The following is a 20831-nucleotide window of genomic DNA, read 5'->3' as shown; positions in this document are numbered from 1 at the left end:
CCCCTGAAGCCCCCCCCAATTCCAGCCCCCCCCTTACACCCCCCCATTGCACCCTCCCCATTACAGCCCCCCCTACAACCCCCCCATTGCAGCCCCCCCCATTTCAACCCCCCCCTTGCACCACCACCTTGCACCCCCCCAAATTCACCCCCCTCCCTTCAACCTCCCCCATCTCACCCCCCCCCCATTGCCCCCCCCTTCCCCTTGCCCCCCCCTTCCCCCCTTCCCATGCCCCCCCCCCCCGCCCCCCTCAGGACCCTCCGCGGGACGGGCGGTCACTAGGACCGCGCACCCACCCCTCCTCCCCCCCCCGGTCCCGCAACGCGCAGGCGCAGTGCTCACCCCGCCCACCCTGAAGCTACTTCCGCCCGGCTGTGGGCGGAAGCGGGGCGTGCGCTATCACCGCGCGCCGCGCCGGGACCGGGACCGGGACGGGACCGAGAGCGGGGAGCGCGGCGCCATGGCCGGGATCCTGTTCGAGGACATCTTCGACGTGAAGGACATCGACCCCGAGGGCAAGAAGTTCGACCGCGGTGAGCCGCGCCGGGCCCCGGGAAGGGGAACCCCAACCCCCCGGGGGGCGGCTCCGGTGCCGGTACCGGGAGGGAGGGGGGCCGGGGGGGTACCGGGGGGGGCAGGGCTGACGGCGCCGTGCCCGCAGTGTCCCGGCTGCACTGCGAGAGCGAGTCCTTCAAGATGGACCTCATCCTGGACGTCAACATCCAGATCTACCCCGTGGACCTCGGTACGTGCGGGGGGCACCGGGGGGAGGGGGGAAATGGGGGGGTGGGGGCGGCCCCGGGGTGTGCCGGGGGGGTGGTGTTGGGGGGGGGGGGAGGTGGTGTTGGCTGCTGGGTGTCTTGCGGGGGCTGGGGGGGGCAACACTAAGTGGGGGCGGGGGGATCACGGTAAATGGGGGGGGTGCGGTAAATGGGGGGGGGACAGTAAATGGGGAAGGGGAGGGCGCTATATGGGGGGGAGGGACACTATATGGGGGGGACCCTATGTGGCAAGGGGGGGGGGGGTCACTTAGTGGGGGGGGGAATACCCTACAAGGGGGGGGAGCACTATGTTGGGGAGGGGGGGACACTCTATGGGGGTGAATTACACTAAATGGGGTGAAGGCAGCCCCACCACGAACACCGCACCAAAAAACCTGGGCGCTGCAGGGCCTCCCGCCCCTGCCTAGAGCCCAGCCAACCCCCCCCGACTCCCCCCGCAGCCGCCTCGCTGCATTCCCTGGAACCAGATTCCCACCAGCAGCAGTGCCCCCGTCCCTTCCCCAGCCGTGCTGGGCATCCCCGGGGAGCAGGGGGAGGCGGGGGGACGTGGGCTGTGCCCCCCCCCCCCCTTTCCCCCTGCCCCTTGAATCAGTGAGCGCAGGGCACTCGCCGCCGTCCCGGCCCTGCCCGCCCACCGCCTCTGCCTGCAGGTGACAAGTTCCGCCTGGTGATCGCCAGCACCCTGTACGAGGACGGCACGCTGGACGACGGCGAGTACAACCCCACGGACGACAGGCCTTCCAGGTACCACGGGGGGGTTGTGCCGGCTGGGGTCCCTGCGGGGGACGAGGGAGGAGAGGGAGCTGCCTGCTCCCAGGGGTGTCCCCCTGGGGGATACGGGGAGGAGGGCGGCGCGTGATTTGGGGTTTGGGCGCTGCTCTGACCTCCCCCCGTCCCGTTGCAGGGCGGACCAGTTTGAGTACGTGATGTACGGCAAGGTGTACCGGATTGAAGGCGATGAGACGTCCACGGAGGCGGCAACACGCCTGTGAGTGCCCGGCGCCGCGGGGGGAGGCGGCGGGGCGTTGGGCTGCGGCTCCTCCGGGTTCCCTTCCCCGCTCTCACCTCTCCTCTCCTCCTGCCCCAGCTCCGCTTACGTGTCCTACGGGGGGCTGCTCATGCGGCTGCAGGGAGACGCGAATAACCTGCACGGCTTCGAGGTGGACTCGCGGGTTTACCTGCTGATGAAGAAGCTGGCCTTCTAGCAGAGGATGCGCCTCCGGCCGTTTCCCCAAGGACGTTCTGCCAGCGAGAAAACGGGAACCCCAGCACCCCAAATCCTGCCCCGGTATCCGCGCTACCTGTGCGGGTGCAGGAGGGGGCATTCCACATCCTCACCTTGTTTTTTTATGCCTCCTGGGGGTCCCCTCCTGTGCAGGGAGAGGTGCTTGATGCCGAGCAGAGGCTGTGCCGGGCGTGCTGCAGCCCTGCCTGCTGTCGGCCTCCTCTCACCTCCGTCTTCCTGCGCATCCGAGGCGGGCTCAGCCCCGGCCGTGCTCAGGGACCTCAGCCACCTGGCTGCGTCGGGGCTGGCCTTCATTTTTTAAGGAGCCGTCCCGAGATGGGCCTGGCTTGTTCTCGATTAAACCAGCGCGTGTTTTCTAGGTCTGGCTGAGTCGTGAGGCTGACGGGGAGCGGGGGCGCCCGCACAGGGACCCCGAGCGCTTCCCGAAGGGTGGCGATGGGCACTGGGATGGCCTCAGAGGGTGCCGTGCTGGTGGATCTCCCTCCTGCACAGCTGCCGGCTGCCGCGGGAGGGAGCTGGGCACTGGGAGACACCGCAGCGCCGCCCCGGGTGCCTCTCACCGAGGCTGCCGGGAGCTCTGGGGGAGCAGGGGGCAGAGGAGGAGGCGCACAACCCTTTAGAAAAATAGGGTCTTTAATCGGAAGGCGTTCACAGTCTGGTGGGAGCGAGGCCCGTGCCCGGCGGGGTGCAGCCAGGGCTGGGTTTGACCCCTGGGGGGGGGCCACGTGGTAGCTGAAGGCTTGTGGAAAAGGAGCTGAGCCTTTCCCCGGGGACACACTCCTGGGCACCCGGAGCACAGCTCAGCGTCCTGCAGGATTGCTCTGCCCCCCCCCGGTCAGTGCTGAGCCCCCCACGCAGCTTCAGGCCCGGCGGGGGGGTCCCTGCCGCCCCCCTGGCCTCGGTCGCACAAGTCCTTGGCCAGGTCGTGGAAGAAGAAGCGCAGCTTGCCCTGCAGCAGCCTTTGGTAGGCGAGGAAGATCACGGCCGTGTTGATCTCCTTGGAGCCCGGGGAGCAGCCCGGCTCCCAGGGCTCTTCCTGGGGGGCGAGAAGGGGGGAGGGGGCGGGACAGAGGGGTCACAAACGGCACCGTGCTCAGCCCGGCGCTGCCCCTGCCTGTGCCGGGGCGGGGAGCTCTCACCTCCCAAGTCTGCAGGAGCCGGAGGAAGAACTCGGCGTGGCGGTAGAGCTGATTGAGCTGCCCGGCCCAGCACTCCTGGCTCTCCTGGCTCTGCGCCCCCTTCACGGCGCCCACCAGCAGCGCCAGGTCGCAGAGGATCTCGCGCTGCTTGGTCTCGTTCTGGGGAGCAGGCAGGGAGCGCGCTGACCCTGCTGGCACAGGGGCTGGGGGCCCCCCCTTTGTTCCTACGCCCGCTCTCTGTGTGGATGGGCCCTCGCCCTGATGCCCCCGCGTGCCACCAGGTGCGCCCGCAAGCAGCCTCGTGCAGGTTTTTTTGGTGCCCTGTGCTTACCCTGGGGTCCTGCTCCAGTCCCACGGGCACCCCAGGACCATCCTCCCAGCCCTCCTCACCGATTTGGTTTTCCACTGCGTGATTTTGATGTCCACCGGGGGCAGCGCCACGGGGGAGCTGAGCGTAGACGGAGCTTGGCACTGGTTCTGTCAGGGCAGAGGAGATGCTGCGGTGAGGGGCCGGGAGCTGCGCCCAGCCCTGCCCGGCACCGGGTTTTTGGGGGGCGTCGGCTCCTCACCGCTTTCTTCTCCATGTCCTTGGCCTCCCCAATGTACTTCTGGATGAGCCTGGTGTCGCAGACCAGCCGCGCGGGGCTGGCACGGCCCTCTTTGACGTGCAGGAGGAAGGATGTGAGGAGGAGCAGTCCTGGGGGAGAACGGGGTAACCCGTGGGCTCCCGGCCCCCCCGAGCAGCCCTAGCTGCTGGTGCTGGCATGGGCTGCCCCGTGGTGGGAGCTCTGGGGGCCCGAGGAGGTCGTGGTGCTCTGCCCCACCGAGGGGGAGAGGGGCCCCGTGTCCCACCTCTGCCCAAGGGCTCGGTGCTGGCCGGGGAGAGCCGGGAGTTCCCAGCCGCGCGGGAGGAGGGGGGAGAATGTGACAAGTGGTGGTGCTGGCTTTTAGGCTCCGCTCCAGCCTGGGAAACAGGCAGGGAGCCGAGCTGCGTTCCCAGCACAGGCCCTCCTGTCGGGAGTTTGTGCCAGGAGCAGCTCCAGGCATCACGTGCGCTTCGGGGAATCCCTGCCTGCAGCCTCCGGCCGCGCGCGGCAGCTCCTCGCCGCTGCTGCAGCCAAAGGGCTCTCCTGCCATGCAGCCTCCCCAGCGCTGCCGGCACACTGCTGCCCCGGGCACCTCTCTCCCAGGTGGCCTCTGTGCCCCGTGCCGCGCCAGTGACCTCCAAAATCTGCTGTGCACCCACCTGGGGCCCTGCCTGCTGCCCACCTCGGCACTGCACCTGTCCCCAAAAGCCCTCGGTGTCACCGCAGCCCACTTGAGGCCAGACTCCGTGAGATGCCCGGGCGCTTTTGGTGACCAGGTCCAACCACACCAGACCCCCCCCCGCCTCGCTGCAGTGTTTGCTTGCTGCCAACGGGTGACACGAGGGCCGTGCCCCTCTCCTAGGGTGCCCATGCCGGGGTGTCCTGGGCCGCGTGGGCGCGGTGCTGCAGCGCTGCCCCTTCCCGCTCGCCCCCGCTCGCCGCGCACTCACTGTTCAGCTCCATGCTCGCCTGGGGGCTTCGGCCCTGCATCTTCCACCCTGGGGCCAGCGGCTGCTCCCCGGCTCCCGTCCCCCTTCCATGGAGGGCAGCTGTGGTGCGGGCTCCCCGCGAGCGGCCGGGACGGGGGGGGCCGGGCGCTGGGAGCACCCCTCGGGCGGCGCGGCACGGCACGGCTCTCCGGCCCGGCCGCCGTGCCGAGGCAGAGTGATTTCCTGTTGTGTCGCTGCTGACCTTCGAGTAAAAACGCTCCAGGGGCCCCGTGGACGGCTTCCTGCCTCCGGCCGTTTCCTCTCTTGGCTCTGGGACCGGGAAGGGCGTCCCCGGGCGCCCTCGGGGCTCCTCACCTGCCCCCTGCCCTGGGCCTGAGCGCACCGCGCCGGGATGGTGGCGCTGGGTGCCTCAGCTCTGCCCGTCCTGGGGACGAAGGCGGCCCTGGTACCTGCAGGAGAGATGGTGTCGGTGGCTCTCTTTGCCTGGTGGCCCAAGGGGCCATCAGCCCAGGTGGGTCCCGCTCCCTGCTGAAGCAGCCAGGCACCCAAAAACCCCTCACTGGGTGCGGGCCCCATCCCCGTGGCCATGGCCCGGCGGTGGGCTCCATCCCCCTGAGGGGCTGAGGGAGGTGGAGATCCCCGGCGGGGCTGCGGCACACGGGGACCCCTGCAAGCTGGGGAGGGTGATGGGGCACGGGGGCCTGGGGCTTGGCCCACAGGGGGATTTTCTGGGGAAGACAGGCACGCACACCCCTGCGCCCACGTAACCACGTGCACTCAAACGTGCGCACTTCCCGTGGCACACATCAGGTTGCGCGCTCGTATCCCCCATGCAGGCCATGCTCACGCAGCCCCCCACATTCGCCCCCACCATTCAGGACCCCCTCCACCCCCCCCAACATCCTCCTTCTCCCCTCATCCAGCTCAGGGCAGCCTGCTCCCAGCCCCGCTCCGCGCGTTCCCACCCGTCCCCGCGGTTCCCGGCAGCGCCTGGCCGGGTGACAGCAGCCAGAGTAAACACCCCGGCCCCGCCGCCTGCCCCCTGCCCCTCTCGGCCTCCCCACCTGGCAGCCCACCTTTTGGTGGGGTCCCGATGGGCTCCGGCAGCCCCGCGGCTCCAGGGACGGCGCTGGCAGTGCGGCTCGGGCACGGCGGCCGGAGAGCGGAGCGGCGAGCAGCGGGGTCAAGCACCGCTGGGCTTCTCCCGCACGGCCGTGCCCCGTCTCTGCGGACGTGACGGGCTGCAAACACGCCCTGCTGGCACGCTCGGCCCCTGGGCCAGCGCTGGCCATGATCCCGCTGCTGGTCCCGTACCAGTCCCTGGGGTACCCTGGTCCGCCATACCCCGGTCCCCGCCGTACCCTGGTCCCTGCCGTACCCCCATCCCCATCCCTCTCTGGGTACGAAGCCCTTCACGATGGCGTGCCGGAGAGCTGCAGTACCCCGGGGTCAGTCCTTGCCTTCATAATGAGCTAAACGAACCCGTCGGGGAGATTGCGTGGTGGCTGGTTCTGGGTGCAAACCTGCTAGTTTGGGGTACGGACACCGGGGCACCCCGAGGTGCCTAAAACCGTTCCTCTGCCCCCAAAATGCTTCTTTTCAGCCACGCCAGCAGCCGGTTCTTTGCTGCTGGAAGGGACGCTGCTGGTGTTTGCTGCCCCTGCCTGGGGGATGCGGGGGGACCCCCAGGTGCCGGCGGGGGGGCTCCGGGCCCTGCAGCTGGCCGGATCCCAGCGCCGAGTTTCCCACCTCTCCTTACGGGGTGCAAAGTGCCGGCAATCCCGCTGCGGGGGGCAGCCGTTCGCACCCACTCCACCAAGGTGCCAAGGGCGGCCGGAGGTGCCAGGTGGCCGGGGTGGGGGTCCCAGGTGGGTGGCGCAGCCGCTGTCCCCCCCCACCCCCCCACCCCCAGGCCACCCAGGTGTGCCCGCTGGGCACCCGCAGGATGTTGGCACAAGGAAAGGGGGGGGGGGACATGGGAAGCAAACCTGGGCTTCCTGGGCAGGGAGGGGGGTCCGAGCCCCCTTTGAAGCCCCCATAAAAGAGCCCAGCATAAAGGGAGGAGAAAGTCAAAGGAACAAAGGGAGCGGCTAATCCCGGCGTGAGCAAACAGCCCCCGTTTGCTCAGGGCCCAGCTGGCCCCGGGGCCGGGGGGAGAGGGCCGGGGCCGCGGTGGGGACAGGGCTGGGGACACCGGGGGATCGGGGCGGGTGGCACTCTGCATGCGGGCAGGCCCTGCGCCCCCCCCCCCCAGCCCAGGCAGCTCAGCCCCCTCGGGCCCCGTTTTACATTTGCAAATTGCCAATAAACATCCGTGGGCAAACAGAGCGCCCCGTGCCCCCCGCCACGCTCCCACGGGAGCGCTTGTGGACGGTGGCGGTGCTGCAAAGGGCCCTCGGCAGGGATAACACAGCACGGGGGGTGCTGGCACGCTTTTTCCCCCCATTTCCCCGTGCCCACGGGCCCTGCCTGGCACCGCGCAGGGGGTGCCCGGCGAGGGGGGGTGCCGGGACAAACCAGGCAGTGCCCCCCCCGAGCATCAGCGCTGCCGTGGGCGCGCCCCGAGCCATCACCAACCCGGCCACGCTCGCCCCATCGGCGGCCACCGCTGCCCCCGTGCCCCATCCCGCTCCTTGCCCGGCTGTCCCCGGTGCTGGCTGGGGTCGGGGGGGGACACCAGGAGGGCACCTCGCCCCCCCGGCATCCGTCCCGCGGGGCGGCGAAGGGGTTAATGCCAGGCGGCCGAGCCGCAGGTGGGCGCAAGAATGAAATTCCTTCTCGCTGTCCTGCGAAGTCTGGGCACAAATATTTGCCTGCATGTCCGGTGGGGGGGGGGGGCAGACCACCATCGCTCTGGGAGCGTGCTAATCCCCATGCCAAACAAGCCCCCCCCCCCGTGCCCCGCGTGCCCCCCGCAGGGGTCGCCCCGCAAGGCTTTTGGGCAGGGGGAATTTGCGGTGCGGGGGGCACGGGGGACGCCGGCACCTTTGGGTGCCCCCGCGGGCAGGGAGCTCGGTGCAGCTGCGGGGTGCTGGCAGCGGGCGCGGTGCCCTGGGCACGGCACGGCCCCACGTGGGCTGGTGTTTTGGGGTGTCTCGGGGTGTTTTGGGGTGTCCCGGGGCTGCTGCCCGCCTCCTGGCCCCCGAGCCGTGCCTGCTGCCGCAGCCGGGATGGAGGCGAGGAGGGGCAGAGAGCCCCAGCCATCCCCGCCATGCCGGGAACACGCAGTCCGTAATAAACTCCATGTGTTTGGAGACGAAAAGCAGCCGCTCCCCCCCCCCCCCCCCCCATCATGTCCCCCGGCTGCATCCCCCCCCCCCGTTACCTGCCACCCCCAAAACCCCTTCCACCCCCAGCTGCCCCCCACCCCCCACCCCTTGCCTTCGTCTGGGGCGGCCCGGCCCTGCGAGCCGCCTGCCAGTTGTGCAAATATTGCCGGAACGGCTGTAATCCCCGTGTCCAACGTGAATTATGAGATATTTCCACCCATTACGACAGCCCCCCCCCCCCCCCCCTCGCCCCGCCGCGTGTGTGCAGGGCCGGGGGGGATTAGTCACGGGGCAAGCCGCGTTCGGCACAGGGCTTTGGGGAGGCCACGGCACCTCGGTGCCCCGCGCTGGGCAGGGGGGCTTTTTTTTGGGGGGGGACTGGGGGAGCCCCCGCGCCTCTCCGGCTCCGCTTGGGCCTGGGCCCCCCGTTTATGGCACGGGGACGAGGCTGGCGGTGCCAGGGTGCCCGGGAGGCAGAGGGAGGCCGTGGGAAGGGGCCGGGGCGTGCGGTTTTGCCTCGACCCCATCCCCGGGGAGAAGAGGCTCCTTCCTGCCGCCCCAAGCCCGGCTCATGTTCAAAGCCCGGAGCAGACAGCGGCTAATGAGGCCAGACAATAGGGAGCTGCGTGGGGCAGCAGCGCTGGCACGGGCCGCCGCCGCCCCGAAGCCAGGCGCGGGACGGCCCCGCCACCGTCGGGCAGCGGGGACAGGACGGGAGGGGACGGCAGCCCCTCCACGCCACCCTCACCGCCAGCAGGGCACGTGCCCACCGAGCCCACCGAGCCCACGGAGCCCACCCAGCATTTTGGGGTGCAGGGGAGCGGCAGCGGCGCTGTTGGGGTGTCCCATCCCCGCTGTGCCAAAGGGGCACCCCAATGCCATGGGGCCACGGGGCCACTGGGCCGGGCACCTGCTCCAGGCGGAGGGGCTGTGGTGGCACGGGGGGCACGGGGTGGCTCGGGGTGCCCAGGGCTGCCCGCTGCCGGCCGGCTCCATCCCCGTGTGGCTCCAGCTGCCCGCAGCCGGTGGCCCCGTTGGGGCTGCGCCGGCGCCAGGCCCGGCTCCGGAGCGCCTCAGAGCCGCCTTTGTGCAGGGCGCTCCCAGCACATGTGGGGCGCTGGGAGCCAGCTGGGGGCACCGGGACCGTTTCCCAGAGCCGCCCCCGCCCTGCAAGCGCAGGGACCCCCGGGGCACCCGCTGTCCCTCGGGCTGGGGCACCCCTGGCTTTTCCAGGGGCACGCAGGACCAGGGATGAGCGATGCCCGGGCGTGATGGGGGCATCTGCCCTCTGTCACCCCACCTCTGCTCCCTCCCAGCCCCTGTGCCCCCGCTGCAGCAGCGATGCCCCCTCCCCGGGCAGGGATGCCCCGCACCCTCCAGCCCTGCTTTGCGCAGCCCCAACTCCAGCCTGGCGTTGCCGGGGCTGCCTCGCCGCCCTCTTCCCCTCCCCGTGCCTCAGTTTCCCCCATGCCAAGGCCGCAGCTTCCCCGGCTTTCCTTCCTTCCCGGGAAAGGGGAGGGAGCTTCCCCCGCCGCTTCCCCACATCCCCGCGGCCGAGCCAGGAGACTGTGACGAGCTCTGGGTGCGCGGAGCCAGCGCCGGATTCCTGGCACCGGCGGGGCGGCCGGGAGCCATCGCCCGCCTCCTCCCCGCTCGGCCCCGCTCGCGCCCCGCCGTCCCCCTGGGCCGCCGCCGCCGCCACCGCAGCGGGCACCGGGCGGCGAGGCTGGCACGGCCGCACAGACCCCAGCCCTCCCCTGCCGCCGGATCCCGGGCCGGCGGGGACGCCGGGAGAGAGGAGCGGGGACAGGTCGGTGGCACCGGCGGGGACAGCGGGGAGGGCACGGGGACGGGGGTGCCAGGCTGCCGGGCACAGTCCCCGCTCGCAGAAGGGCCCGGTGAGCGTGGCGGGGCGTTGGGCTCGGCGTGCCCGCGGGATGCCCGGGGCCCTGGCGGTGTCCCAGCCCCGGGGGTGCTGGCGGGCTGTCCCAACGGGGAAACCCGGCTGCTCCTCGCGGCCTCGTGCCAGGGCCAGCTCCTGCCACGGGGCAGCTCCTGGGCATGGCCAGGCCCCCACGTCCCCCCCCGGAGAGGTGCCCGGCACAGTGGGAGACGGGGGAGCGACGAGCCGGGGTGGGGAAGGGGACGGGGTGGCCGTGGGCGAGCCGAGGTTGGGGCACCTTGGCAGCAGGGGCATGGGGCAGGGGGCTGCAGCCCCCCCCCCCCCCCCCAGCCGCTCATAGGGCCTGGGGGGAGGCCCAGGAGGAGCCTTCTGGGGAGGTAGGGGCCTGTTGTGCTCCAGCTGTGCCGTGTTTCCCTGGCTACACCGTGCAGCTGGCTGGGTGTTTGTACCGCCGAGAGTTGATTTTGGCAGCCCCGCGCTTCCCCCTCCTCCCCTCCACGCCCGCCTCCCCCTCCCCGGGCGCCCGCCCGCCACGCACCCGGCACCCGGCTCCCCTCCCTGCCACCGTCCCCCGGCGGGGGGGGGCACACGGGTGGCACCCGCTGCCCCCAACCCCTACCCCCCACACCCCACAGACGTGCCCCGTGCCTCAGTTTCCCCAGCCGGACGATGTCTCCCCAGGCCTTTCCATGGTGTCTGCTACCTGCCCGCCGCCGCCGCCACCCTCGCCAGCCCGGGCACATGCGGGTGAAGAGCAGGATCGGGGCCGGGTGCTGCTCTGCCAGCCTCCACCCCACGTCCCCACTGCCCTCCCTGGGCAAGGGACCCCGAGTGTCCGGGCTCCTGTCCCCCCCCAGCCTCTGCCACCGGTGGGCAGGGTCCTGGGGTCCCGCTCCGGGACCTTCCTCTGCCCAGCAGCAGCCGGAGGGATGTGGGGAGGCCGAGGGCACCCCAAATTGTGGGGTGCGTGTTGTTCTGGCACTGCAGGGTGCGGGGTGGGTTTGGGGGACAACACGGAGTGGATGGGGGGGGGTCTGTATGCCCTGGGGGTGGGCTGAGAGGGGTGGGCTTCAGGGGGTGCGTGCGCCACGGGGGCCTGTGCAGATGGATGGTGCCCTGCGGTGCCCCATGTCCCGGGGGTCCCAAGTGGCCTGGGGGGGGGATGGAGTGGACGGAGGGGTCCCCGGGATGCCCCATGCCCACAGATGCCCCATGCCAGGGGAGAATATGGGGGGGGGGGCATTGTAACGGGGGTGCCCTGCAAATGCCAAGGGGGCTGTGTGTGGGTGGGGGGCTCCCAGGGGCCACGTGTCCTGGGGGAGGGCGGCACGTGGATGGGGGCACACCCAGGATGCCCAGTGCCTAGGGATACCCCAAATCCTTGGGGGGGGGGGGGGGGGTTGTCCTACAGTGTCCTGGTGGGTGTTGGGTGGATCAGGGGGGGTCCCCAGCACGCCATGGGGGTGAAGGCATGGTACCCCGTGCCCGGGGGTTGTCGTGTGAGTGGGGGGCTCCCCAGGACGCCCCATGCCAGGCGTCACCCCAATACCCACGGGAGTGGCTACAGCCACCGGGGCGCCCCAGAACGACCCGGGGCAGGGGCCGGGGGATGGGGTTGGGGGGGGGGGAGGAGGCGGCTGGGCTTGTGGGGGGGCAAAGCGCAGCGGGGGCGCGTCCCCCCCCCGGCCGGCCGCTGCCTGCGCCTCATTAGCGGCCCTTTGTTTGCACAGGGCTCGCAGCTCCCGCTTGCCCATGCCGCCGCCTATAAAGCGGGGCCGGGGCCGGCAGCCGGGCAGAGGCGGCGGCGGCGGCAGCGGCAGGCAGCGGCCGGCCCCCCCTCCCCGCCCCCGGCCCCCCGGTCCCCCCGGCCGGCCGGCACCATGCGCGCCGCCCCGCTGCTGCTGCTGCTGCTCGCCCTGCTCGCCCTGCCCGCCCGAGCCGCCCGCCCCAAGCTCGCCCTGCCCATCCGGCCCGACACCGAGCCGCTGCCCCCCGGGGGGGCGGCAGGTAGGACCCCCTCCGTGCGCCCCCTTTCCTCGCCACCCCCCCTCCCCTCCCTTCCCGTGCGCCCCCGGCGCATGCAAACCCTTTCCCTCGCAGCCCTCTCCTTGCAACCCCTCTCCTCGCATCCCCTTCGTGCTTCCCCCTTCGTGCACCCCCTCGTCTTGCACCCCAGGGGTCCGGTGTCCCCCCCCCGGTGCCGGGTCTCCGCCGGGACCCCCGGGCTGCGGGAGCCGGGACCGGGCACGGCGGGGCGGTGCCGGCCGCTGTCCGCCCCGCGGGGCTGCGGCAGGGGGGTGCCCGCGGCCCGGAGGTGACTTGGTTTTGTTTCGGTGGGGGGGTGGGATGGATTTGGCGGGGGGGTGTCCGCAGGCTGCGCCTTCGGGGGGCATTTCTACGCCCTGGACGAGACGTGGCACCCGGACCTGGGGGAGCCCTTCGGGGTGATGCGCTGCGTGATCTGCCACTGCGAGCCGGTGAGTGCCCCCCCCCCGCCCCCCACCCCGTGCCGCACACGGCGGAGACCCCCCCAGGATGGGGCCCTGCTGGGGAGGGGGCTGGGAGCGGGGGGGATCGCCCCCTTCAGCCCGTAGCCCCCCCCCACCCCCTCTCCGTCCATGGAAAGCGAGCGGGGATTCCTCCAGCCAGCCTGACACCTGGGTGTCCCCCCCCTGGGGGCAGTGGGGAGGAGAAGGGGAGGGGGGGGGGGCTTAAAGGATCAGCCTTCCTTCTCCTTCCCCTCCTCAGGACGGCCCCCGCCCCCCCCCCCCCTCCAGCAGCCCCCCGAGGCTGGAGGGGCCGCGCACAGCTGGGCAGGGGGATGGGGGCCGGGGGGGGGGGGAGCAGGGGGGGGGCCGGGGCTTGACTGCGGTACAGGCAGCTGGGGGCTGCGCAAGGTGTCCAGGGGGGCTCCAGATGGGCTGGGGGAGCCGGGCTGTGCCGGGGGAGCGCTGGTGCCCTCCGCTGTGCCACCCGAGGGGAATTTGGGTGTTTGGGTCGCCCGCGTGCCTGGCACGGCTCGGCACGGCTCTGCCCCCCCCCCCCCAGCAGAGGAACCGCCGAGGGAAGGCAGCGGGAAAAGTGAACTGCAAGAACATGAAGCAGGACTGCCCTGTGCCCGCCTGCCCCCGCGCCACGCTGCTGCCCGGGCACTGCTGCCACACCTGCCCGAAAGGTGAGCGCAGCCCCCGCGGGGCGCTGCCACCCGGGAGAGGGGACGCTGGGCACCCCCTCACCCCGCTCAGGGGAAGGGGCTGCTTGTTATCGGGGTTGCCTGTGCCCGCGGGGTGCCCATGAGGCGCTGGGCAGGGGCGCACAGAGGGCGCACGGGGCTGAACGTGCTGTCTGCCCAGCTGCGTGCCCCCAGCGCACAGCCCTGTTTTGGGGTTTATTTCGGGAGGGGGGAATTTAGTTTTACCGCAAGCAGCCTGGTGCAATCACCTCCCCGCCGTGCCCACCCCATGGCAGCCTTGCCAGGCCCCCCGGAGAAGAGCGCCGAGCCCCCCTTCGACACCTTCGAGTACTTCCAGGACAAGGAGGACGAGCTGGACAAGCCCTACAACGACCGCTCCTACCTCAGCTCCGAGGGCCTGGCCCGCGACGACGCCCGCACAGGTGAGCCCCGGGCAGGCAGCGGGGACACGGGGCGTCCCCACGGTCCCTCCACGACCACCTTTCCCCCGCCCCAGAATTCGTGGCCCTGCTGACGAGCGGCCCCGAGCCGTGGCACCCCACGTCCAGCGCGGTGGCCAAGGCTCGCTTCACCCTCCTGCGCTCCTACCTGCTCTTCTCCATCAGCTACGAGCGGTGAGTCCCGCCCGTGCCATGAACGCGCGGGGTGCAGGTGTGCTCGTGCCTCAGTTTCCCCCCCCCCCCCCGATACCCCCTGCGGTGTCACGGCCTCGCCTTGGCAGGGTGGTGGTGGGGAGAGATTTGGGGAGGGGGGCGACGTGCTGGCGGTCCGGCGGCGCGGGCGGGCAGCTGGCATTTCGGCGCGGCGCCGGCACGGCCTCACCCCTCCGCCTCCAGGGCTGGAGCGCAAACAAACGGCACCGGGACCGGCTCCAGGGCCGGGGGATGTGGGCACAGCGGGGCAGAGGCGCCGGGCAGCCCCGTGCCCCCGCTCGCGGGCACTGGCAGGGCGCTGCCGACGGGGCCCCAGATCCCCACCGTGCCCTCCCCGGCTGCCCGCTGGCGGCGGCTGAGCCTCTTCTCTCTCTTCCCTCCCTCCTTCCCGCTCCGGTTTCTTCAGCTCTTCCTCGCTTCCAGGCCCCTTTTGCATAGTAAAGTGGTGACTAATTTCCAGCTCCGACCGGGGGAGCCAAATGGAGCCGAAAATGCTCCTAATTTACAGCCGGGCCGACCGCTCGGCTCCCCGCGGGTCCGGCCCCACCGTCTTCCCGAGCGGGGACCCCCTCCTGCGCGGTGCCAGCCCGGCTCCGCTCCGGGGCACGGGGACCCCAAGGGACCCAGGCGAGCTTTGGGCCACCCCGGGTGCTGGTGCCCAGGGGAGGGGAGCCGGGGGGTGTGGGGGGGTCTCCGCTCACCCCCTTGGTGCCCACAGGCTGGGGAGGCCGAGCCGGGTGCGTTTCAGCGACCCTGAGGGCAACGTGCTGTTCGAGCACCCCGTGCAGAAGAGCGCGGCCCCCGAGGACGGCATGGTGAGAGGGGCGGGAGGGCACGGGGGGGGGGCAAAACGCCCCGATTGTGGCCCCCCCCCCGCCTGGGAGCACGGTGCCCCCGGCCCCTGCCCAGCCCTTCCTTGCCCGCAGCTCTGCGGGATGTGGCGGACGGTGTCCAAGGCCAACATCCAGCTGCTGCGCGGGGAGCAGCTCCGCGTCTCCCTCGTCACCCGCGCGCAGCCCTCCGGAGAGGTCCACGGGCACATCCTCAAGCACCGGGCGCTCTTCGCAGGTAAGGCTGGACCCCTTGCGCCCCCCCCTCCCCAACGCGGGTGCCCACCGGGGTGCCCCTCACGCCCCTCTCCCCGCTCAGAGACATTCGGTGCCATCCTGACCTCGTCGGACCCCACGCACCTGGGAGCCGGGGGCATGGCCATGCTGACGCTGAGCGACGCCGAGAACAACCTGCACTTCATCCTCATGGCCCGCGGGCTGCTGGAGCCCGGCGCCAGGGGTGAGGGTGGGCACGGGCACCCTGCAGGGTGGGGGGGGGCACAGGGGGGGCATGGTTTGGGGTGCGTGCGGCAGCCTCTGTGGGGTCAGGATGGGTGCAGGGGCTGTGCGTGGCATGGGTCCGGGAGCGTGCAGGGGCTGGGCGTGAGTTGGGGTGTGAATGGGCTGGGGGGAGAATTTGGGGCAGCGGGATGTATAGGAGTGGGGGGCTGAGGGTTTGGGGGTACATGGGGCGTGGGGGTTGGGAGGGGGGCTGTGGAGGGGGGTTGTGCAAGGATGGGGGGCGTAAGGGGGGAATGGTGTGGGTCAAGTTGTGGGCGTGGGTCGGGGCGTGCAGCAAGGAAGGGGGGGGTCAGGTTTAGGGGTTTGGGGAGCAGTGGGTACAGAGGGGTGGGTTTGGGGGGGCAGAGCAGCAGTGGGCGCAGCCCCTGGTCCGGCCCCCCCAAGCCCCCCATGGGCCCAACTCTCTGCCATGCCCAGAACTCCCCTGGGTGCCGCTGCGGGTCCGCATCCTGCACCAGGGCCGGACGCTGCGGGAGGTCCGCGCCAACATCACCGTGGAGGTACAGCCGTCCCCGCCCGCCTCCCCCGGCACACCGGCAGCCCTGGGGTCAGGGCTGAGCCGCGGCACTGTGCCCCCCCCCCAGGACCCCGACTTCGCCGAGGTGCTGAGCGACCTCTCTGCCCGCGAGCTGCAGTGGCTGGTGCAGGGGCAGCTCCGCATCGTGGCCGAGACGGAGGGCCGGCACGCGCGCCAGCTGGCCGGCACCATCACCACCCGCCGCAGCTGTGACAGTGAGCACGGGCACCCTGGGGTGCGGGGGGTGGCTGTGCCCCCCTCCCCAACCTCACCCCCTCACCCCCCCCCGCTCCTCTCTCCCCGGGTTCAAGCCATCCAAAGCGTGCTGTGCGGGGCGGACGCCTTGCTGCCGACCAAGACGGGGGCCGTGGGCTCGGCCAAGCTGGCTCTGCACGAGAACGGCACGCTGCAGTACCAGGTAAGGGGCACAGGCGCCGCGCTGGCTGCGCGCCTCCGCCTCCCGGGGGTGCCCCCCGCCGCTGCCCCTCGGCACCCCGCCCGCAGGTGCGGGTGGTGGGCACGGCCAGCGAGGTGGTGGGCGTCACGCTGGAGACCAAACCCCGGAGGAAGAACAAGAGGAACGTGCTCTTCGACATGACGCCCAGCTACAAGGACGGGCTGGTGAGCGCCGGCGGCGCGGGGCTGGCACGGGGGCGGCGGGGAGGCTCGCGCCTTGTGTCCCTGTCCCCACCTGCGTGCTCTTCCCCCCCCGCTTCAGGCCCAGGGCTCCTGGCAGAGCCCCAGCGCCCGCGACGCCCACATGCTGCTGCAGAACGAGCTCTTCCTCAACGTGGCCACCAAGGACTGGGCGGAGGGCGAGCTGCGGGGCCAGGTCATCTCCCTGCCCTACAGCGGGCTCCTGGCTCGCTACACAGGTACCCAGGGGGCGGTGGCAGGGGGGTGGCAGGGTAGCCCCCCCCCTCCTTATCACCGCCTCCCACCGCTCCCGTCTGTGCGCAGAGATGCCGGTGCCGCTGGCGGGGCAGCTGGTGTCCCCCCCGGTGGGCAGCGGGGCCGGGGGGCACGCCTGGCTGTCGCTGGACGAGCACTGCCACCTGCACTACGAGATCGCCGTGGCGGGGCTGGGCCGCCCGGCCGATGGCACCGTCAGCGCCCACCTGCACGGCGTGGCCGAGCTGGGCGAGCTGGGCGCCCGGCCCCACCAGCACAAGCGTTTGCTCAAGGGCTTCTACGGCACCGAGGTGAGGTGGGCACGCGGCGGGGACCCCCCCCGGTGCCGCCGCAGGGCCTGGGGCAGCCCTCACCTCCCCGTGTCCCTCTCGCCCCGGCAGGCTCAGGGGGTGGTGAAGGATCTGGACGCCGACCTGCTGCAGCACCTGGCCCAGGGCACCGCCTTCCTGCAAGTCAGCACCAAAGCCCACCCCCGCGGGGAGATGCGGGGACGGGTAGGTCCCCTCTGCACATCCCCGTCACCCCCCGGGGGCACGGAACAGACCCCAGGGTCCCGAACTGTGTGACACTGCCTGGAGAGGGCTGGGAAGGGGACAGGATGGGGACACAGTGTGTCACAGTGCCAGCAGCCTGGCGTGGCGTGCCCGTGCCCGTGGGTGCCTCCTCCACCAGCCCCCCCCCGGCCGTGAGCGGGGTCCCCGTCGGTGCCAACCCTCCTGCCACCGCTGCCCCCCAGGTGCACATCCCCAACCGGTGCCAGGCAGGGGGGGCCCGCCTGGCCCCGGGGGAGGCCGAGCTCTCCGAGGGCTCCAAGGCCAGGGACGCGGAGCAGCTGAAGAAGGACCCCAACTCCTGCTTCTTCGAGGGGCAGCACCGGGCGCACGGCACCCGCTGGGCACCCGACTACGACAAGAAGTGCTCCGTCTGCAGCTGCCAGGTACGGGGCGGGGGGGGGGGGTGAGCCGGGGGGAGCACCCGTCGGCGGTGGCCCCCCCCGTAATGAGCCGCGTCCCTGCTGTCCCCAGAAGCGCACGGTGATCTGTGACCCCATCTTGTGCCAGCCCCTCAACTGCAGCCGCCAGGTGCACCCCGAGGAGCTGTGCTGCCCCATCTGCGAAGGTGCGGGGGGCTCCTGGGGGCTACTGGGGAGTGCTGGAGGAGAAGTGGGATGTGTGGGTAAAGCTATTCCCCCGTGGGTACAACACGGGGTGGTCCCTCTCCCTTCCTCTCCCGCTGGCACCCTTTGCGTCCCCTCATGCCCTCCCTCGTCCTTGCAGAGAAGAAGACGGAGCAGGAGGAGCTGAAGCTGGAGCGGGCACGGGACAGTAGCGAGGGTGAGTCCCAGGGGCACGGGGCGAGGGGCAGCCCCGGCCTCCCTGGCACCCTCTGCCCATCCCACGGGTGCTGTGCTCACTTCCCGCAGGCTGCTACTTCGATGGGGACAAGACGTGGCGAGGCTCCGGCACCCGCTGGCACCCCGTCGTGCCCCCCTTCGGCCTCATCAAGTGTGCCATTTGCACCTGCAAGGTGAGCGCGGGCACCCACCCTGCAGAGCCACCCTGGCACCCAGGGGTGCTGTGAGCTGCTGGGGGGGGGGGGGGGGGCTCGAAGCAGGGCAGGGGCAGCACCTGGTGCCAGTGCCGCCGTGAGCCCCGCACGCTCCCCGCAGGGCACCACGGGCGAAGTGCACTGCGAGAAGGTGCAGTGCCCGCGCCTCACCTGCACCAACCCGGTGCGAGCCAGCCCCTCCGACTGCTGCAAGCAGTGCCCAGGTACGTGCGGCCCCCCCCCGCCCCCGTCCCCGATGCCACCACCGTGTGGCAGTGCCTGTGCCACCCCCCGTGCCCTCTCCTGCAGCCCCCGAGAAGAGCATCCCTGAGCTGGCCGACAGCATGCAGGCGGACGGGCCCCGCGCCTGCCGCTTCGGGCGCCGCTGGTACCTCAACAACGAGAGCTGGCACCCCTCGGTGCCGCCCTTCGGGGAGATGAAGTGCATCCTCTGCTGGTGTGTGGTGAGTGTGCCGGCCCGCGGGCAGCACCGGGGGCAAAGAGGTGCCCCCATGCCAGCCTGAGCGCTTCGGGGACGGGCGGGAGAGGGGCCTGGGGCTGGCACCGTGGGACCCCTGCGCCTCAGCCCCATCCCTGCCCCGCAGTCAGGGGAGACGCACTGCCAGCGCCAGGAGTGCCCGCCGGCCGCCTGCGCCAGCCCCGCCAGGAGGGACAACCCCTGCTGCGCCAAGTGCCGCGGTGAGCGTGCGCCGCGTGCGCCCCCTCGGGTGCCGAGCCCCAGCCAGGACCCCTCTGTGCACCCTCCCTGCCCCTCTTTCAGCCCCGTTTTCCCCCCGCAGCTCCGGACACCCCCCCGGAGAAGGTGCCTGATGCCCCGGCGGAGGCGTGGAGCCGCTAAGCAGTGACCGCTGCCCGGAGCGGGGCGAGCGCGCAGCGATGCCGGGTGGTCCTGAGGAGCCCCTGTGGCCCATCGCCCCCCTGGGGGGACGGGGATGGGGCGCAGAGGAGCAGGGATGGGAGGCGGGGGCCAGCCCCAAGCCTGGGCACCCCCTCCCGGCACGGCCGCGGTGTCGGGGCTGCCCTGCCCGCTCCCCCTGGCAGGCAGCGGCAGGGCCGGGGGGGTCAGGGCACCCAGCGCCCCCCCCCGTGAGCCCCAACCGCCAGCGGGCGCAGCGGGCACCGTGCCCGCCTTGTACATAGTGTAAAATCCCTCCTGCCCCCGTCTCGCTGCGCCCGTCCCGGCTCGGCTGGACTCGTCATGTAATTTATGGGGACGGGGGTCCCGATGTATTTATTAAAAACAGAGATATTGCCCCCCCCCCGGCCCCTCCGTGTCATCCTGGCAGCGGCAGGCGTCGGGTTCTGTGTGTGTCCTACAGTCACGGGCCCTGGGCTTGTTGGGTTTGGGGGCACACGTGCCATCTGTTTGGGGATGTGGGGCTTCGGAGACAGAGCACGGGGTACCTATGGGGGCTGTGGGGTGGCACCACACGTTGTGGGGTTGGGGATGCGATGCCAGCCCTGCCTGTGGCCGGGGTGTGCGCAGCACCTGGGGGTCCCGCAGTGCTCTGTGCCAGCACCCCCGTGGTGGCACAAAGGTGCCAGGCCAGGGGCCCAAGCCAGGGAAAGTACCACAGGGCTCTGCTGGGCCACCGCGGGGTCGTATTGGCACAGCACTGCCGGGGTGGGCAGTGTTAGCCTGTACTGGGACTGCACAGGAGTGACACTGGGCTGGACTGGGATGTGGGTAGGGCAGTAGGAGGCTGGCACCGGGGTATACAGGGCCGGCACGTGCTGAGCTGGGTGTCCCGCTCCCCGTGCCCTGTCCAGCAGGGTGGCAGCACCCGTGGTGACCTTGTGGCACAGCGGTGGCACGCTGGTGGCGGCGGGCAGAGCGCGTGTCCTGGCACGGGGCTCCCCTCCGGATGCGCGTCCCGGTTGCCGCGGGGCAGTGCCAGGAGCTGACGAGCCAGGAGGGGACTCCGTGCGCGGGGCAGCAATGAGCGGGGCGTCCATTTTATCCCCTCCCTGCCACAAACTGCGTCCGGCAATGACCCCTTCCAGCCTGGCAAAGCCCAGCGCCCGCCCCGGCCATCATCACCCAGCGCTCAGGGTGCCAGCGTTAGAGCAGAAGGTGGCAGCGGGGCAGCGAGGACCAGCCCGGTCCTGGTCCCGCACCGCCAGCCCCGCGGTGCCACGGCTCCGTCCCTGCCGAGCGTGCCACGCGGTGCCAGGGGGACCAGGGAGAGCTCGGCCCTGCCGCCTGTCCCGGCTGCCCCTGAGCCCATCACGGCGGGGAGACGGAGGTGTTGGTGGCCCCGGGGGGACAGCAGCCGGCGTGCCATGCCCGAGCGCCTCGCCCAAGGAGCGCCGGTGCCAAGCTGTGCCCGCGCGCCCCTCCGGAGAGGGCTGAGCTGCTGCTGCCCAGCGGGTCCGGCAGCGAAGAGAGGAGTCCAGGATCCCCTCCCCGGGCTGGCATCGCCGGGGCGCTGAGCGGTGCCGCGGTAAGGACGTGCTCCCTGCACCCTTGGGTGCCTCCGACAGGTCCTCGAGGTGCCTGCAGCCTGCGGGCATCCCCGGTCCCCCTGCTTCGTCCCCGGCGATGCCAAGGCATGGGGGCACTCTGCTCCCCAGCCCCGACCCCCCATGGGGCTGGGGGCTGGACCCCAGCTCGGTGCCCCCCAGCTCTGTCCCCTCTGCTCCCAACCAGCCGCCCCCACCCCACAACGGGGCTGGGGGGAGCAGCACCACCCCCCTGCGGGTCCCTGTGCCCGCGGAAAGGAGCGCATGGCCCGCGGCGGGGGTCTCCAGGGTCACCC

At 71.9% G+C, this 20831-nt stretch overlaps 3 protein-coding genes across 16 annotated transcripts; 2 read left to right on the top strand and 1 right to left on the bottom strand.

The window, feature by feature from the left end:
- Nucleotides 1-355: 355 nt before the first annotated feature.
- POLR2H (RNA polymerase II, I and III subunit H) lies at nt 356-2386 on the top strand. Its single transcript, XM_083848385.1, has 5 exons — nt 356-533; nt 662-745; nt 1433-1526; nt 1687-1770; nt 1870-2386. The coding sequence occupies exons 1-5, from the start codon at nt 461-463 to the stop codon at nt 1985-1987; spliced, it is 453 nt and encodes a 150-aa protein (XP_083704511.1). The 5' UTR covers nt 356-460; the 3' UTR covers nt 1988-2386.
- Nucleotides 2387-2643: 257 nt separating this feature from the next.
- On the bottom strand, nt 2644-8164 carry THPO (thrombopoietin). 9 transcript variants are annotated; one of them, XM_083848382.1, is made up of 6 exons: nt 5781-7982; nt 4705-5153; nt 3737-3864; nt 3499-3644; nt 3168-3370; nt 2644-3064 (listed from the first exon to the last, which is right to left on the bottom strand). In XM_083848382.1, the coding sequence occupies exons 2-6, from the start codon at nt 4742-4744 to the stop codon at nt 2889-2891; spliced, it is 693 nt and encodes a 230-aa protein (XP_083704508.1). In that variant the 5' UTR covers nt 4745-5153; nt 5781-7982; the 3' UTR covers nt 2644-2888. The 9 variants fall into 9 exon arrangements, with proteins under 9 accessions (XP_083704508.1, XP_083704509.1, XP_083704505.1 ...); XM_083848383.1 differs by having other exon boundaries at nt 3168-3326; nt 3558-3644; XM_083848379.1 differs by having other exon boundaries at nt 3168-3326; nt 3737-5153.
- A 557-nt stretch (nt 8165-8721) lies between these two features.
- Nucleotides 8722-19333, top strand: CHRD (chordin). 6 transcript variants are annotated; one of them, XM_083848363.1, is made up of 25 exons: nt 8722-9783; nt 10512-10839; nt 11607-11883; nt 12250-12353; nt 12928-13051; nt 13345-13491; nt 13566-13683; nt 14441-14537; nt 14649-14790; nt 14872-15012; nt 15492-15574; nt 15659-15806; nt 15903-16009; nt 16096-16212; nt 16310-16466; nt 16552-16793; nt 16884-16997; nt 17240-17440; nt 17529-17622; nt 17781-17837; nt 17927-18030; nt 18173-18275; nt 18361-18515; nt 18657-18750; nt 18852-19333. In XM_083848363.1, exons 1-25 carry the CDS (start codon nt 8849-8851, stop codon nt 18908-18910), a joined length of 4248 nt encoding a protein of 1415 aa, XP_083704489.1. In that variant the 5' UTR covers nt 8722-8848; the 3' UTR covers nt 18911-19333. The 6 variants fall into 6 exon arrangements, with proteins under 6 accessions (XP_083704489.1, XP_083704488.1, XP_083704491.1 ...); XM_083848362.1 differs by having other exon boundaries at nt 12925-13051; XM_083848366.1 differs by having other exon boundaries at nt 9076-9783; nt 10558-10839; nt 12925-13051.
- The last annotated feature ends 1498 nt before the right edge of the window (nt 19334-20831 follow it).

Source organism: Anser anser (assembly GCF_964211835.1).
Source record: "Anser anser genome assembly, chromosome: 9".
NCBI lineage: Eukaryota > Metazoa > Chordata > Aves > Anseriformes > Anatidae > Anser > Anser anser.
The sequence above is the reverse complement of the archived record's forward strand: the minus strand, read 5'-3'. Positions and strand labels throughout refer to the sequence as shown.